This window comes from Ranitomeya imitator, chromosome 5 (genome assembly GCF_032444005.1).
Source record: "Ranitomeya imitator isolate aRanImi1 chromosome 5, aRanImi1.pri, whole genome shotgun sequence".
Classification (NCBI taxonomy): domain Eukaryota; kingdom Metazoa; phylum Chordata; class Amphibia; order Anura; family Dendrobatidae; genus Ranitomeya; species Ranitomeya imitator.
In genome coordinates this window covers 581,556,152-581,572,100 of record NC_091286.1, presented here as the reverse complement: position 1 = coordinate 581,572,100, position 15,949 = coordinate 581,556,152, and the positions used below count along the sequence as shown (strand labels likewise).

Below are 15,949 nucleotides of genomic sequence, written 5' to 3'. Positions count from 1 at the left end.
CAGGGGAGAGCGGACCCAATAAAAGGAACCCATCGCCCCCCTCACTCCGTTAAGTAAAAAATAAAAATTTACAGAATAATAAAATTTTAAAAATTAAAATAAGAAAGTTGGGGTCTGAAAACAGACCCAAGTGCCTCCTACAGACACTAAGCAAGAACTGTTTGAATCCTGGCCAGTGAAGGGGTGTATACTGCAGAGGAGGAGTTAATCTTTCTGTGTTAACTTAGTGTCCTTCTAATGGCAGCAGCATAACACCCATGGTCCTGTGTCCCCAATGAGGCGTAAGAGAAAAATGCTTTTGTGTCCAGACATTACTGACGTGTTTGTCATGGCACTGACGTACTTCTGATTCACTCTCAGAAAATTCAGCTAATGTGTCCAGTTCTGATAAAAAGCAATAACCATTAGTGATGTGCGAGCGTGCTTGGTTAAGGAGTTATCCAAGCATGCTCATGTGCTAACCGAGCATCTTCGGTGTGCTTGAGTCCCCGCGCCTGCATGGCTGCCACATATGCAGGGATTAACTAACAAACGTATTTTTCAAGCACGCTGAAGACACTCTGTTAGCACATTAGCGTGCTCGGACAACATATTATCCGAGGACGTTCGCACAACACTAATAACCATACGTAGTAGCGGGACATGCTACCTGGACACCATAATGTGCAACATAAAAGTGCTGAGATTTTCATGTGGTGACCATGTAACAGCAGCAAATCTTTCTGTAGTTGCCACAGTTTCCCACTAGCATATAAAATGGACTTGCAGCCTTCAGCAGTCATACTATAGAAGCTTTACTTAGCAGATCTGTAAGCAGAGATCTGTCAGACAGAGAGCCAACATGTAATTCAGCCTTCTAATCCCATCATCAGATCTTTCCCACTCAGGGAGTTGTTTAGGTAATGGGTGAACACTCTGGATTTCATGCTTATGCTGTGATCAAATACATTCACAAACATTTATTGGACCATCACACGGACACTTACTGGTTTCGGTCTGGAAATCTCGGAATCCATCAAATATTGACCGAGCTGGTCGTCGTCTTTTGGGAGCTTTAATAGATATAAACAATTATATTAATTATATTGAACAGCTCGATAGGAAAAGAAAAGTATTAACCCCCTTTCGGAGCAGGTGATTTTTTTTGTTTTGGTGCTTTTGTTTATTCCTCCCCTTCTTCCATGAACCATAATCTTTTTGTCTACCACATAGCCTTATGAAGCTTGCTTGCTGTGGGATGAGTTGCAGTTTTTAATGACATCATTCAATGTACTGTAAAATGGGAAAAAAAAAGTGCAAGTGCATTCAAATTACAAAATAAAAAAGGCAATTCTCTTTTGGGTTTAGCATTTATGGAATCTGAGCCTGTCTGACAGAAACCCAACATATGACGCAACAACACATTCAATGTCAGGAGGAGGTTAAAGGGAATCTGTCATGTCAAGAAGTGCTATTAACCTGCAGATATGGGATTAATCCTCAGGTTGAAAGCGTTTCAACGCAGTGCGACCACCACTCTGTAGGCCGTTACGGCGGGGAAATTAACTTCATTCCTCCCAGAAGCCTCCCGCTTTCTGTCATAACGGCACAGATTGATTCAATGGCAAACAATCGGTTCTCCAAGATTGCGTCCTGTGGGGACCGGAGTAGGGAGTATGGAAACGCTGTTTATGCCGAGAGGGGCATTTAAAGGGTTAACAGCAGCAAGCGGAATTCACTGTCACTTACTGTTGTTAAAGGCAGAAGATGGTGGTATAACACAGCAAAGGAGGCAGAGGAAGGAGCTTTCGGTCAAACATGATGTGAACAGAGCCTCCGCTATGCTGTTCTCATTAGTTCACATTGTATGAGCCAAGTAAACACATCTGTGACAGCCCCGAGGGACACTTCCCGGGTAAGAGGAAACACTCAAACCTCTTACCGCCAAACACTTCTGGCTCCACAAGGATTTCTTGCTTCTGCGGTATAGGGGCTCGGACATCATCTCTGAAACAAAAGAGAGTACGTCACATACCAGTACAGAAAAATAAGAGAAGTACACAGGACAGAGTAGTGTATTACTATGGAGCGAGCACCACAAAACAACAGTAAAGGTAGAAGAGGGAAAAAAAAAAAAAAACATCTTATGATTATCGTTCCCTATGAGAGAATTGTCTGCAGCTGTAAGGATGGCATGTCGTAAACCTCTGCCATATCAGGGCCGTAATCAATATGGGGGGTGCACAGAGTAAGAAGCCGAGCCGGTGTCATTAGCAGCCAGAATAAGCTGTGACTCCCATCCAGTCGATTTAGATCAATTTGATACCCCTTCAGGGTAGACAGAGGTGAGGCGTCATCCACATCGGCCAGGGCAGTTTTCCGTCATCCTCTCCACCAACTGAATCTGGAAGGAACCTACAGCTCATTGCTGGCACCTCATGATAATATTCTCCCCAGAGATCTGCCGTGGAGCATTGCTTCTCCTACTCTGGGAGGGAGGGGTGGATACTAGCTATGAAGATTACATTAAGGCTATGTGCACACGTTCAGGAATTCATGCAGAAAATTCCTGTGAAAATCCGGACATTTCTGCCAGATTTCCGCATGAAATCCACATGCGTTTTTTGCGCGGTTTTTTCCGGACATTTCCCAATGCATTAGACAGTGGGAAAACCGCGAAAAAAAAAAACGCAAAATTAATGAGCAGGTTCATTATTTTTCCGCAATGCGTTTTTCATGCGGAAAAACGCACATCACGTGCACAGAAGTTGCGGATTTCATTAAAAATGATAGGATGCTTAATGTATGCAAATTATTTGTGGTTTTATAGCGTTTTTATAGCGCAAAAACGCTAAAAAACCGCAAATAATCTGCAACGTGTGCACATAGCCTTAGGCTATGTGCACACGTCAGGATTTCTTGCAGAAATTTCCTGGACAAAACCGGACATTTTCTGCAAGAAATCCGCATGCGGTTTTTTTTTTTGCGTTTTTTGCGCATTTTTCCCAAAGGCTCCCAATGAAATAATATAGTGGGAAAACCGCAAAATTAATGAACATGCTGCGCTTTTTTCGGGGAAGAAAACACAACATATGCACAAAAATTGCGGAACGCATTCTAAATGATGGGATGCATATGTATGCATTTTTTTTATGCGTTTTTAAAGCAAAGAAATGCAAAAAACACGCGAAAACTCCAGAACGTGTGCACACAGCATAAAAAGCCTCAAAATTAATAGGTTTATTATTTGAATATACACTATGCAGTTTACAGCTACACTAAAGGCCGTGCAGTTAGCAGCATATCCTTTTCCATTACAGCAGTCAGGCAGTATTTGGAGCATATAAGGCCCAGGTAGCGAGCATCTTTTCTCAAGGGTGCGCATATATCCTTAGCGTTCGTAGCACCAAATAAAAGACTATCTCCCACCCAAAAGAATATTAGGCACTTACTCTACAGCAGGGTGAGCTGTGGACGCTCCTGCAGAACTGGTGCTGGGCTCCTCTGCAATACCACCACCGTCCAGGAACATAGTCACCGCCATTTCTAGATTTTGACTGCATGCTTCTAACATGTGTTTGCCAATGCTTTCACTGGCACCTAATGAAACAAGAGCAGAAATATAGGTTCCATTCAGCGATGTGTTGTATTCATAAGTGTCATTTTGCAGCTACAGTGAGGAGATGTAAAAAGAAAACCTTTGTAGTTGTTTTAAAGGGGCTGTCCAGTGGGAACTTCCTGCAACTGCTGCAGTCAATCAGCGGCCGCAGCAGTGAACAGCGTGCCAACACTGTGGCCAATGAATCGTATGTCCGTATAACCTGAACTGGTTTAAGACCATAGTGTGGATACAAGAACAGCTTTTTTTTTTTTTTTTTTAATAAAGTAAGTAACCACCAGGTTAATTTAGTCTGATCTACTAGGAGTCAGTTCAAGGAGGCCTGGGTGCACTTTTTGGAAAAATAAAATACAGGTTGCAGATACTAGATTCTGTGATGGGGCGTTGATCCAGGGAACTAACCAGATTGCTGTATGTGGAGTTCGTAGAAAACGTTCCCTTAAAATGGAGTCATTAGTGTCTGTCTCATGGGGTTCGTGCCTTGCTCCGAATCATCGTCTTAGTCTTTAGGTTGAACTCGATGGTCTGGTCTACCTTCATTTTCACCAGAATTTGGCCAGAATGTCATTTTTTACCATCAGCGATTTTCTAGCATGAATTTTTTTTGCCTTGGCTTCTTTAAAGTTTTAACAAATTAGAATATTACAAACGGACAACACAGATTGCATCCGAGTATCGTCAGATTTTTTCACTAACATACAGACTTGCATTGGCGAGTTTGATCCGTGACTCAAATCAAAATCGGACACATTTGCGTGTCCACGGACATGTGAACAGCTCCTTATACTAAAATGGGTACGTGTTCTACCCATAAAAGATACAGACAGAACAAATGCATGAACCACTGACAAAACATTGTCAGACCAAGGAGAAAGGACAGCAGAGAAGCGGCTTTCATTCTGGTTGGCCGTCAGGGCCAGCATTTTTTGCTTCTGTGATTCACTATGCCCGTTTATCACAGGGACTTTTTCAGGTGCCTTACAAGATTTCCCGCTTAGAGATGTGCATGATTTCTCACCTACATGAAACTTCACCTCCCACTTTGATGGAGCCAAATCTTAACTTTTGACCCCTGGTAAACACTGCGGTGGCAGACAAGGGAGCAGCGGAGGCTCTCGCTAAGGATACTTTCACACATCAGGTTTTTTGTTTCAGGCTAAATCCGGCGAATGTTCGAAAAACTGGATCCGACGCAGAGTGTGGAAAAACTGATGCGACGGATCCGGCAAGCCTATCTAGATTATTGGATACAAAAATTTGGAGCATGGTCAGTTTAAAAAAACGGATCAGACCGCCGGATCCATCATTTTCTGCATCCGGCACCTTCTGGCTCCCATTGTAGCAAAGAGCTGGAAGCGCCGGATCGGGCACTTCAGGCTTTTTCGCCGGAGACAAAAAGTTACAGGAGACGTTTTTTCCAGATGCCGGAATCGAGTGTACGCCGGATCCGGCATCAAAGCAGAATGAACGCTGGGCCATCCGGCGCAATCAGGCGCTAATACAAATCAATTGGGGAAAAACCGGATCCGTTTTTTTTTTTTTCCCGGTTCCGGTTTTGCTCCCGAGAGCCGGATTTAGCCTGAAACAAAAAACCTAATGTGTGAAAGCAGCCTAAGCTTCCGTAAAGGTACCGTTACACTAAACGACTTACCAACGATCACGAACAGCGATACGACCTGTCTTCAATGATGCCGAAGTCCCCGGGTAACCATCGGGTTACTAAGCGCAGGGCCGTGCTTAGTAACCCGATATTTACCCTGGTTACCATTGTAAAAGTTAAAAAAAAAAAAAAAAACACTACATACTTACATTCCGATGTCTGTCACGTCCCCCACCGTCAGCTTCCAGCACTGACTGTGTCAGCGGCGCCGGCCGTAAAGCAGAGCACAGTGGTGACGTCACCGCTGTGCTCTGCTTTACGGCCGGCGGCGGCGCTGACAGTCAGTGAAGGGAGGGAAGCTGACGGCGGGGGACGTGACAGACATCAGAATGTAAGTATGTAGTGTTTTTTTTTTTAACTTTTACAATGGTAACCAGTGTAAACATTGGGTTACTAAGCGCGGCCCTGCGCTTAGTAACCCGATGTTTACCCTGGTTACAAGTGAACACATCGCTGGATCGGCGTCACACACGCCGATCCAGCGATGACAGCGGGTGATCAGCGACCAAAAAAAAGTCCTGATCATTCCCCAATGACCAACGCTCTCCCAGCAGGGGCCTGATCGTTGGTCGCTGTCACACATAACGAGATCGTTAGCGAGATCGTTGCTACGTCACAAAAAAAGTGACGTTGCAACGATATCGTTATGTGTGAAGGTACCTTAATTCATGGCCCTTATCAGAGACCTTATTTGTGTAGCACTCAGCACCAATTAAGTAGCACTCGGATGAAGATGAATGGTATATAGAAAAAAGGCAGACGCCAACTTAGGCTACGTTCACATTTGCGTTGTTGGGCGCAGCGTCGTCGACTCATACCGACGCATGCGTCATGCGCCCCTATCTTTAACATGGGGGGCGCATGGACATGCGCCGGTATGCGTTGTATTGCATTTTACGACGCATGCGTCAATTTGATACACCAGACAGGGCGCGGACGACGCCACTTGTAGCGTTTTCCGTGCGCCAAAACTCAAGAACATTACTAGTTTATGTCAACACATGCGTCAAAAAACGCAGCGTTGTGTATATGCGTTGTTGGTTGCGTCTACGACGCTGCGCCCAACAACGCAAATGTGAACGTAGCCTTACATGTGATACCGAACAGTTGCAATCAATTACAAGACTATCCTCTGGTCAAGATCACATCATGGGATCCATTTGATCTACCTCACCATGGAGAGCAGAAAACTTACTCTACAGAGTGATGATGGAGATGCCAGCAGAACGGAGCATTAATTCCTTCTGTAGAGCAACCCCATAAGTCACAAGTTCTGTTACATCATTCGGAGAGCCATTTGCTCTGCCATGGCTACATATCCGGGACAAGGACAAGCCATCTTGGTGCCACAGAAGTCAGATTTCACCAGGTAATTATCCCACAATCATGACCAGGCATATTGTTAAATTTGGATGTTCCAAATAATTTTTGCCTCTTATTTTTATGATACATTTGGATTCTTTTTTTTTTTTTTTTTTTACCACAAATGACAACTAAAATATTTATTTAAAAGTCATAAGGTTTTATTGTTATGTTAGAATCCGCCATTTGGACTGGCGTCTGCTTTTTTCTCATTTTGATTTATTTTTTCCTTCTTTTTAATGCATTATTCCACACACTCTGCCATGCATACAGCCATAAATGACAAAGGGGCATCACAACACTAGAATACATTTATTTAGATTGGAGTTTCCCCCAACATTAGCAAATCCAGCCTCCTGTCTGCACAGCAGAGCTCATCCAGGTGTTAGGGTACGTGTCCACCTTCAGGATGGCCGGCGGTTTTGACGGTTTGACGGAGCGGCGAACTCGCTCCGCCCCCTTCTGGAGACGCCATGATGCCGGATGTGTTCATTGCACACATCCGGAATCATCGCACCCCACACATAGGGCCCTGTGTTATACCTTGCGGTGGCGCGTCACCGCAAGGTAAACGGACATGCTGCGATCTAAAAAGACGCGCCGCTTGCCTGGAGTCGCAGGGCCGCCGGATGCGTGTTGTCTCGCCTAGTGGAGACGGGATTTCATTAAATCCCCTCCACTATGCTGTAACATCTGGACGCTGCGTGTTTGATGCTGCGTCTCTATGCAGCGTCAAACACGCAGCGTTTCCTGAACGTGGACACTGCAGCACATTCTGCGCTCGTGAAGATCAAATGTGCCGGGTCCAGATCAGGAAATGACGAGTTGTGCCTATACTGAGCACATGGCGCTCGTTCAGCTGTGTACACAGCGAGCAGGAAGGCAGAAGCGCTGAGAAACCAGCTGTGCTTTGTCTGTGGGGAATCTGGATGTATGTGACAGGCCCTAAAACGTCCTTGCAGGGTAATATAAGGATTGGCCCAATATTTTAAGATGGTGGATGGTTTGCAAAGTCAAAAAGGTATTGACAAGTTATCCACCATCTGTAGGATAGAAGAACTTCCAAACCGCTGGGACCCCCACAGATCCTACAACCAGGGCTCACCAGGGTGTATGGGGCGGAGGGTGATCATGTGCACCGCCACTCACACCGTGCTCGCCCCGGCGGTCAGGATCGGTGGGGCCGAGTGGTCGGGCACACGGATAGGGGACAACTTACAAACTGGAGAACAAGTCTTTAAATATGAAGTTTTTATAGTCACAGAGGGTCCGGCAGCAGATGTGAACACTACACCGGCCGTACACATACCCAGGCCATCGCCCTAACCCCTGATGGGGCAGCCATTGGCCATAATGTGTACAAGGGACCCCCGATGGCGACCATTGGGGAAGATGAGACCCTTGTGTTCTCAGGCAGATGAGCGGCCACCACAGGCGTCACATATGAGACGACACGATCCGCTTAGCAGCATGGATAGCCAGGGAGGCTCTGTGTCTTCTATTATATGTGACAGGAAGAGTTGTCATAGTCTCAGACTGCGCCTCTACACACAGGGAATGGTGCAGGATCCACACACTGGTAACAGCACTGTCCCGGGCAGCACTACTCCTCTCAGGCAGCCATTACCGCAGTGCCACCCTGGTCCCCGCCCTTCTGCTCACCCGTGATAGATATGAACTCCCTCAACAACTGGGCTGCGACCCCGCCATCCGCCTCCATCTTCTCCGCGCCACACAACAACAACCGCTGACGTCACCGCCGTCCCGCCCAGTCCGCTCGTGCCCGCGCAGCTGTGAACACTAGAGGTACATATAGCCCATTGCTGTATACTCGGGTGATATCCTGCCCCAATACTCTCCGTGCAGCGCAGGACACAGCAGTTGTAGTGGCGTATGCACATAATCCCCGGGGTCCTGGAGGAAGGGAGCGGGATGGTGAGCAGCGCTAGCAGGCTTAGCCGGCCGCCATATTTCCGGAGACCATGAGTCCAGTCTATGCATTACGCTTCCCCTCTAGTGTCTTACGTACGAATCCTGTAGAACTGCGCATGCGTAGCTAGTTCAAACAATCTTTATTTATACGTCTGTCATTAACAAGTAACAACCGTGCGGTGGTAGAGGGGTTTGGTTGGTAGCCGCCAAGCCTGTGACGATGACCACATCTGTGTAGTGTAGTGATAAAAACCAGAAAGCTGTTTATTGCACCGTGGTCCATGTCAGTGTAAACGATGACGATGCTGGTTGGATCCTTGGCAGATTTTTTCTTTGAAAATTGTTTGTATTTATTTTAAGCGATTAATAATAAGCAAAAATTATCCCAATAGTAAAATACAATGCAGGGGGCCTAGAGGGGAACACGGCACCTACAGAACCATTACAAGTGGCACAAAAAATGGGCGTCAGAGTGGGCACCCAAGAGTCACAAAAAGGGTTAAAGGGAACCTGTCGCAAGAAAAAACGCGCCGGGTATTAACATGCGAGACTCATCCGAGTCTCACACAAGTGAGTATGAGCCCTATAGCTGGGCTCAGATTTGTGTTCGGGGGCTCTGCGGAGGGCTGCGTACATCCTCAGTTAAGCCCCACATACTTCTGCATGTGTCCTGCGTACATATCTTTAAGGGCTCCTTTCCACTTGCGAGATAAACGTCCGTGCCTCGCATATGAAAACCAAGCTCTGGCGCCGGCACTTGGGAGCGGAGCGTGCGGCCGCATAGCAATACATGGAGCCGCACTCTCCGCTCTGGAGTGCCGGCGCCAGAGCTTGGTTTTCATATGCGAGGCACGGACGTTTATATCGCAAGTGGAAAGGAGCCCTAACATTGGGTACGCAGGACATGCGGATACGTCGTTTAGATGCGTCCGCACAAAACGCAACATGAAGGAAAGGATCCCTAAAAAATATTACTCCTAGCTGTATTTTTTAGAAGGATGGCGTCTTATAATCTAACAAATCAGCACCAGCTGTCATTCAAAATGTCTTTGTTGTTTTCAGTCCAGGGTAACAGGAAAGGTCTTTCCCATCAACCAGTTTATTAATTGCAGTACCTCCTTTGTAATCTACTTATTGGAGTGCAGCTGTGGTCTCCAGTATGTGGGACGTACAATTCAGCCAATCCATAATAGAATGAAGAATTATAGGCACAATACAAAAAATGGAATAATGGAACACAGTGTATCCAGTCATTTTTTAATAAACCACCAAAACCCCTTACGTTTGTTCCTTTTAGAACAGCTACTAGAGACCACTCTGGACCGTCTCCAAATACTAAATAGCAGAGAGTCATTCTGGATCTTTATATCAGCTACCCTACATCCAGAAGGATTACTTACTAGTATTGAGCATACACATTAAAATACTATTATGTGCTGTCAGTTCCGATCATGGCATGGACTGGGGTGTGTATATATATATATATATATATATATATATATATATATATATATCAGCGGAGAAAATAAGTCCGATCATGGCATGGATTGGGGTGTGTGTATATATATATATCAGTGGAGAAAATAAGTATTTGGTTCATTTCCGATTTTGCAATTTTTCCCACCTACAAAAAATGAAGAGGTCTGGAAATTTTATCATAGGTACACTTCAACTATGAGAGACAGATTCTTAGAAAAAGCTCCAGAAAATCACATTGTATGATTTTTACATAATTAGCATTTTATTGCTTGAAGATTTCACTCCAGGACCTTCAACTGTTTCTTATGAAGCCATTCCTTAGTTTCCCTGGCTGTGTCTTTCGGGCCATTGTCATGGTGGTGTTGGGGTGATGTCTTAAAGTGAGATCTAAATGATTGCCTGTTCCTGACCAAAATATGAGCCGGGTGCATGCTTAGAAGAATCACATATCAGACACATAAGTCAGATATACTCTCCTCTCCCAGCAAAGGCTGGCACACAACTGCTGAACTTTATTCTTAGAACAAAAGAATTTTGTAACAAGCAGGAAGTGGGTGTTGTACAACTTCTGAACAACTATGGTGTAAGTCTATGAGTTGCTGATGCCAACCCCACTCCACATATGATATTCAATTCAATGTCCAGTGACTTCTTCACATTCCAAAACGCCTTCCAAGGTGTTGCTCCAGGAAACAGACGCCATCTTTGTCTGAGTTGGCTTATGTAAGGTTTAATAATTGATTTAATTAGCCATTCTCTCCTTCACAGTCCCTCCTAAGTTCAATTCAATTATTAAACCTGATGTCACGATCTAATACGACCCAACAGGTGGTCGGTTAGCTTACGCATACACACACAACAGGATGGGAAAAGGAAGGCCCTATTGATAGGGAAATGGGGGATGGTTACCATCTGAACTTAACCTGAACTCCCCTCTCCTTCACAGTGGAAGACCCAGCAATGACCCATCTTCAGTGCTATTACTGTGGGAAGGAGGTTGTTGGCCAAATTCTCGCAATACATGACCCCATCCATTCTACCTTCAATACGGCGCAGTCCTGTCCCCTTTTGCAGAAAAGATTCCCCAAAGTATAATGTTTCCCCACCATGCTTCATGGTTGGGATGGTGTTTTTGGGGTTGTACTCATCCATCTTCTTCCACCAAACTCAGCATGTGGAGTTGATACCAAAAAGTTCTATTTTGGTCTCATCTGACCACATGACCTTCTCCCATGCCTCCTCTAAATCATCCAGATGGACGCTGTCGAACTTCAAACTGGCCTGGACACGTGCTGGTGTGAGCAGAGCAACCTTGCCTGTGCTGCAGGATTTTAATCCATGACGGCATAGTGTGTTACTTAACCCCTTCATGACCCAGCCTATTTTGACCTTAATGACCTGGCCGTTTTTTGCAATTCTGACCAATGTCTTTTGTGAGGTAATAACTCAGGAACGCTTCAACGGATCCTAGCGGTTCTGAGATTGTTTTTTCGTGACATATTGGGCTTCATGTTACTGGTAAATTTAGGTCGATAATTTTTGGGTTTATTTAGACAATTTATAAATTTTCAAATTTTGTGACACAAAATAGTTAATAAATAACATTACCCACATGTCTACTTTACATCAGCACAATTTTGGAAACAAATTTTTTGTACTAGGAAGTTATACGGATTAAAATTTGATCAGCGATTTCTCATTTTTACAACGAAATTTACAAAACCATATTTTTAGGCACCACCTTACATTTGAAGTCAGTTTGAGGGGTCTATATGGCTGAAAATACCCAAAAGTGACACCATTCTAAAAACTGCACCCCTCAAGGTGCTCAAAACCACATTCAAGAAGTTTATTAACCCTTCAGGTGCTTCACAGCAGCAGAGGCAACATGGAAGGAAAAAATGAACATTTAACTTTTTAGTCACAAAAATGATCTTTTAGCAACAATTTTTTTTATTTTCCCAAGGGTAAAAAGAGAAACTGGACCCCAAACGTTATTGTACATTTTGTCCTGAATACGCCGATACTCCATATGTGGGGGGAACCACTGTTTGGGCGCACGACAGGGCTCGGAAGGGAAGGAGCGCCATTTGACTTTTTCAATGAAAAATTGGCTCCAATCTTTAGCAGACACCATGTCGCGTTTGGAGAGACCCTGTGTGCCTAAACATTGGCGCTCCACCACAAGTGACCCCATTTTGGAAAATAGACCCCCCAAGGAGCTTATCTAGATGCATAGTGAGCACTTTGAACCCCCAGGTGCTTCACAAATTGATCTGTAAAAATGAAAATGCACTTTTTTTCACAAAAAAATTATTTTAGCCTAAGTTTTTTCATTTTCACATGGGCAACAGGACAAAATGGATCCTAAAATGTGTTGTGCAATTTCTCCTGAGTACACCGATACCTCACATGTGGGGGTAAACCACTGTTTGTGAACACGGCAAGGCTCGGAAGGGAAGGAGCGCCATTTGACTTTTGAATGAAAAATTAGCTCCAATCGTTAGCGGACACCATGTCGCTTTTGGAGAGCCCCTGTGTACCTTAAAATTGGAGCTCCCCCACAAGTGACCCCATTTTAGAAACTAGACCCCCCCAAGGAACTTATCTAGATGCATAGTGAGCACTTTGAACCCCCAGGTGCTTCACAAATTGATCCGTAAAAATGAAAAAGTACTTTTTTTTTCACCAGCCTCAATTTGTTCATTTCCACATAGGCAGCAGGATAAAATGGATCCTAAAATGTGTTGTGCAATTTATCCTGAGTACACTGATACCTCACATGTGGGGGTAAACCACTGTTTGGGCACACGGCAGGGCTCGGAAGGGAAGGAGCGCCATTTGACTTTTTGAATGAAAAATTAGCTCCAATCGTTAGCGGACAACATGTCGCATTTGGAGATCCCCTGTGTGCCTAAACATTGGAGCTCCCCCACATGTGACCCCATTTTGGAAACTAGACCTCCCATGGAACTTATCTAGATGTGCGGTGACCACTTTAGACCCCCGAGTGCTTCACAGAAGTTTATAACGCAGAGCCATGGAAATAAAAAATCATTTTTCTTTCCTCAAAAATTATATTTTAGCCCGCAATTTTTTATTTTCACAAGAGTAACAGGAGAAATTGGACCCCAAAAGTTGTTGTCCAGTTTGTCCTGATAACGCAAGATTGGCTGGAATCAATGGTGGCGCCATGTTGCGTTTGGAGACCCGTGATGTGCCTAAACAGTGGAAACCCTTCAATTCTAACTCCAACACTAACCCCAACACACCCCTAACCCTAATCCCAGCTCTAGCCATAATCCTAATCACAACCCTAACCCAAACACACCCCTAACCCTAATCCCAACTCTAATCCTAACCCTAATCCCAACCCTAACTCTAACCCCAGCTCTAGCCATAACCCTAATCACAACCCTAACCCCAACACACCCGTAACCCTAATCCCAACCCTAATCCCAACCCTAACCACAACTTTAACCCCAACACACCCCAAACCATAACCCTAGCCACAAGCCTAATCTTAACCATATTTCCAAACCTAGTTCTAATTCCAACCCTAACTCAAATTCCAACCCTAACCCTAAGGCTATGTGCCCACGTTGCGGATTCGTGTGAGATTTTTACGCACCATTTTTGAAAAATCTGCAGGCAAAAGGCACTGCATTTTACCTGCAGATTTTCTTTGGGTTTCCAGTGTTTTTTGTGCGGATTTCACCTGCGGATTCCTATTGAGGAACAGGTGTAAAACGCTGCGGAATCCACACAAAGAATTGATATGCTGTGGAAAATACAACACAGCGTTTCCGCGTGGTATTTTCCGCACCATGTGCACAGCGGATTTGGTTTTCTATAGGTTTACATGGTACTGTAAACCTGATGGAAAACTGCTACGAATCTGCAGCGGCCAATCCGCAGCCAAATCCGCACTGTGTGCACACAGCCTAATTCTAACCCTAACCCTAGTTCTAACCCTAAACCTAGTTCTAACCCTAACCTTAGTGGAAAAATAAAAGTAAATATATTTTCTTTATTTTATTATTGTCCCTACCAATGGGGGTGATAAAGGGAGGGTTCATTTACTATTTTTTTTTATTTTGATCACTGTGATAGGTTTTATCACCTGAATCCAGACAGAGGCTGAGAAAGGTTAACTCTTTTTTTTTTTTTGTTCAAATAGATTTTTATTAAGAATAACAAGGCAATTAACATGTTACATTCACATTTTCAATAGAAAGTTCCCCCCCTCCCCCTTCAAACAACCCCCTTCGATCCCAAGGCCCCCGCCCCCACCCCACAAAGCAGCTCACCTTGCTAATTACTTCCATCATTATGACAATAGAATATTTAATCCCTCAACCATTCGTATAAGCCACACTTTACATTACTATCCCATAGCAATCCATGAAGTCCATAATTTATTGAACGTTTCCATTTTCCCTCTCTTCTTATAAATCCCCTTTTCCAGTGTCAGGCCCTGTTTCACATACTGGAGGAACTCTCCTCTTGACGGCGGCTCTTCCCTAATCCAGTTTCGAGCTATCACCTTCCTAGCCATATACAACAATCTGGCTATAGCTATCTTTAGGTGTTTATCCACTCCAATCTCATCCACGCATCCCAACAAACAGACAACTGGATCCCTTGGCACCGTGCATCCATGCGCACCTTCCATACAACTCAAAACTACCACCCAGGAGGCAGCCAACCTCGGATATGTCCACATCATATGGAAAATATCAGCATCCGTAGATTTACACCTCGGACATTCAGAGTCATTACGCAATCCTGCCTTATATAGCACCATCGGAGACTTATAAACCCTGTGTATTACATAGAGCTGTGACAGCCTATACGGTTCACTCAGCGACAGTCTTGGGACCCATTCTAACACCGACTCCCAAGTCTCATTATCCATTGGACCCAGATCCCTTTCCCATTTAGCTCTCGCCATTATTGGAAACCCCAATAGGAAAGTGTGCAACAAATCTTTATACAGAGTGGATGTGACCCCTCCAGTCGTCCCGTCATTACACACATACTCCAGTACTATATCTCTTTGAATCCTAATACCTCCGTCCCTACTCTGAGCTCCAAAGGCATGCCTCATCCGCAAATACTGATACTCCCCTGCAGTCCCAAGACCAAATTCCGCCTGCAATTGGGAAAATGATTTCAGTTCACTTTGCTCAATTATTTGGTACACATACTGAATCCCTTTGCCCAGCCACTCTATCAGTACCCCCAATGCCTCAAATTCTTTCAGATTGTTATTATGCCATAGCGGCGAGTATCTAGTCAAGTCCATGATCCCACGTATGTGCCTCAATCTACTCCACAGCTTGCGTATCAACAGCACAGTCGGATGTAGCTTCCCAAGACTCTCCAAGGATCCATCTTCCAAACATTGTACCACTGGCCTTCTTTTTGTCACCACTTCCATCAACCGCTGTACCGCTCCAGATGACCCCTCATGCGCCCAGCCCCTTAAATGCTGACTCTGGGCTGCAAGAAAGTACAACTCAGGGTTAGGCAATGCCAGACCCCCATCATCCTTGGGTCGCTGAAGTGTCTCCAGTTTGATACGCAGATGCTGTCTCCCCCATATCAAATTCCTAAACAGAGAGTTGATCTGTCTAAATTTCCTGCGTGGTATCCAAACCGGCGCATTGTGGAGAATATACAGTATTTTCGGCATCAGAATCATTTTGATAAGATTCACCCTACCTACCACAGATAAATGCAGCTTAAGCCAAGCATCCGCTTTTGCCTTGAGGACACCTAAGATTGGAGTCAGATTTTCATGTATATAATCAGTGACCGGCATAGATGCCCATATTCCAAGGTACTTAAATTTACTTGTCGCCTCCAGTCGCCCATCCTCCAGTGGTTCCCCACCCGCATCGTCCACCTTAAAC

The 15,949-nt window shown here is 44.8% G+C and overlaps 1 protein-coding gene across 1 annotated transcript in view; it reads right to left on the bottom strand.

The window, feature by feature from the left end:
• Nucleotides 1-8,434, bottom strand: part of UBXN7 (UBX domain protein 7) — a 56,986-nt gene extending 48,552 nt beyond the window's left edge. Inside the window, exons 1-4 of the mRNA XM_069727887.1 lie at nt 8,283-8,434; nt 3,432-3,579; nt 1,922-1,986; nt 987-1,052 (exon numbers count right to left, since the gene is read on the bottom strand). Of these exons, the coding sequence (XP_069583988.1) occupies nt 987-1,052; nt 1,922-1,986; nt 3,432-3,579; nt 8,283-8,340 (337 nt within the window). The 5' untranslated portion in view covers nt 8,341-8,434. The remainder of the gene's footprint in view (nt 1-986; nt 1,053-1,921; nt 1,987-3,431; nt 3,580-8,282) is intronic.
• Between the last annotated feature and the right edge of the window lie 7,515 nt (nt 8,435-15,949).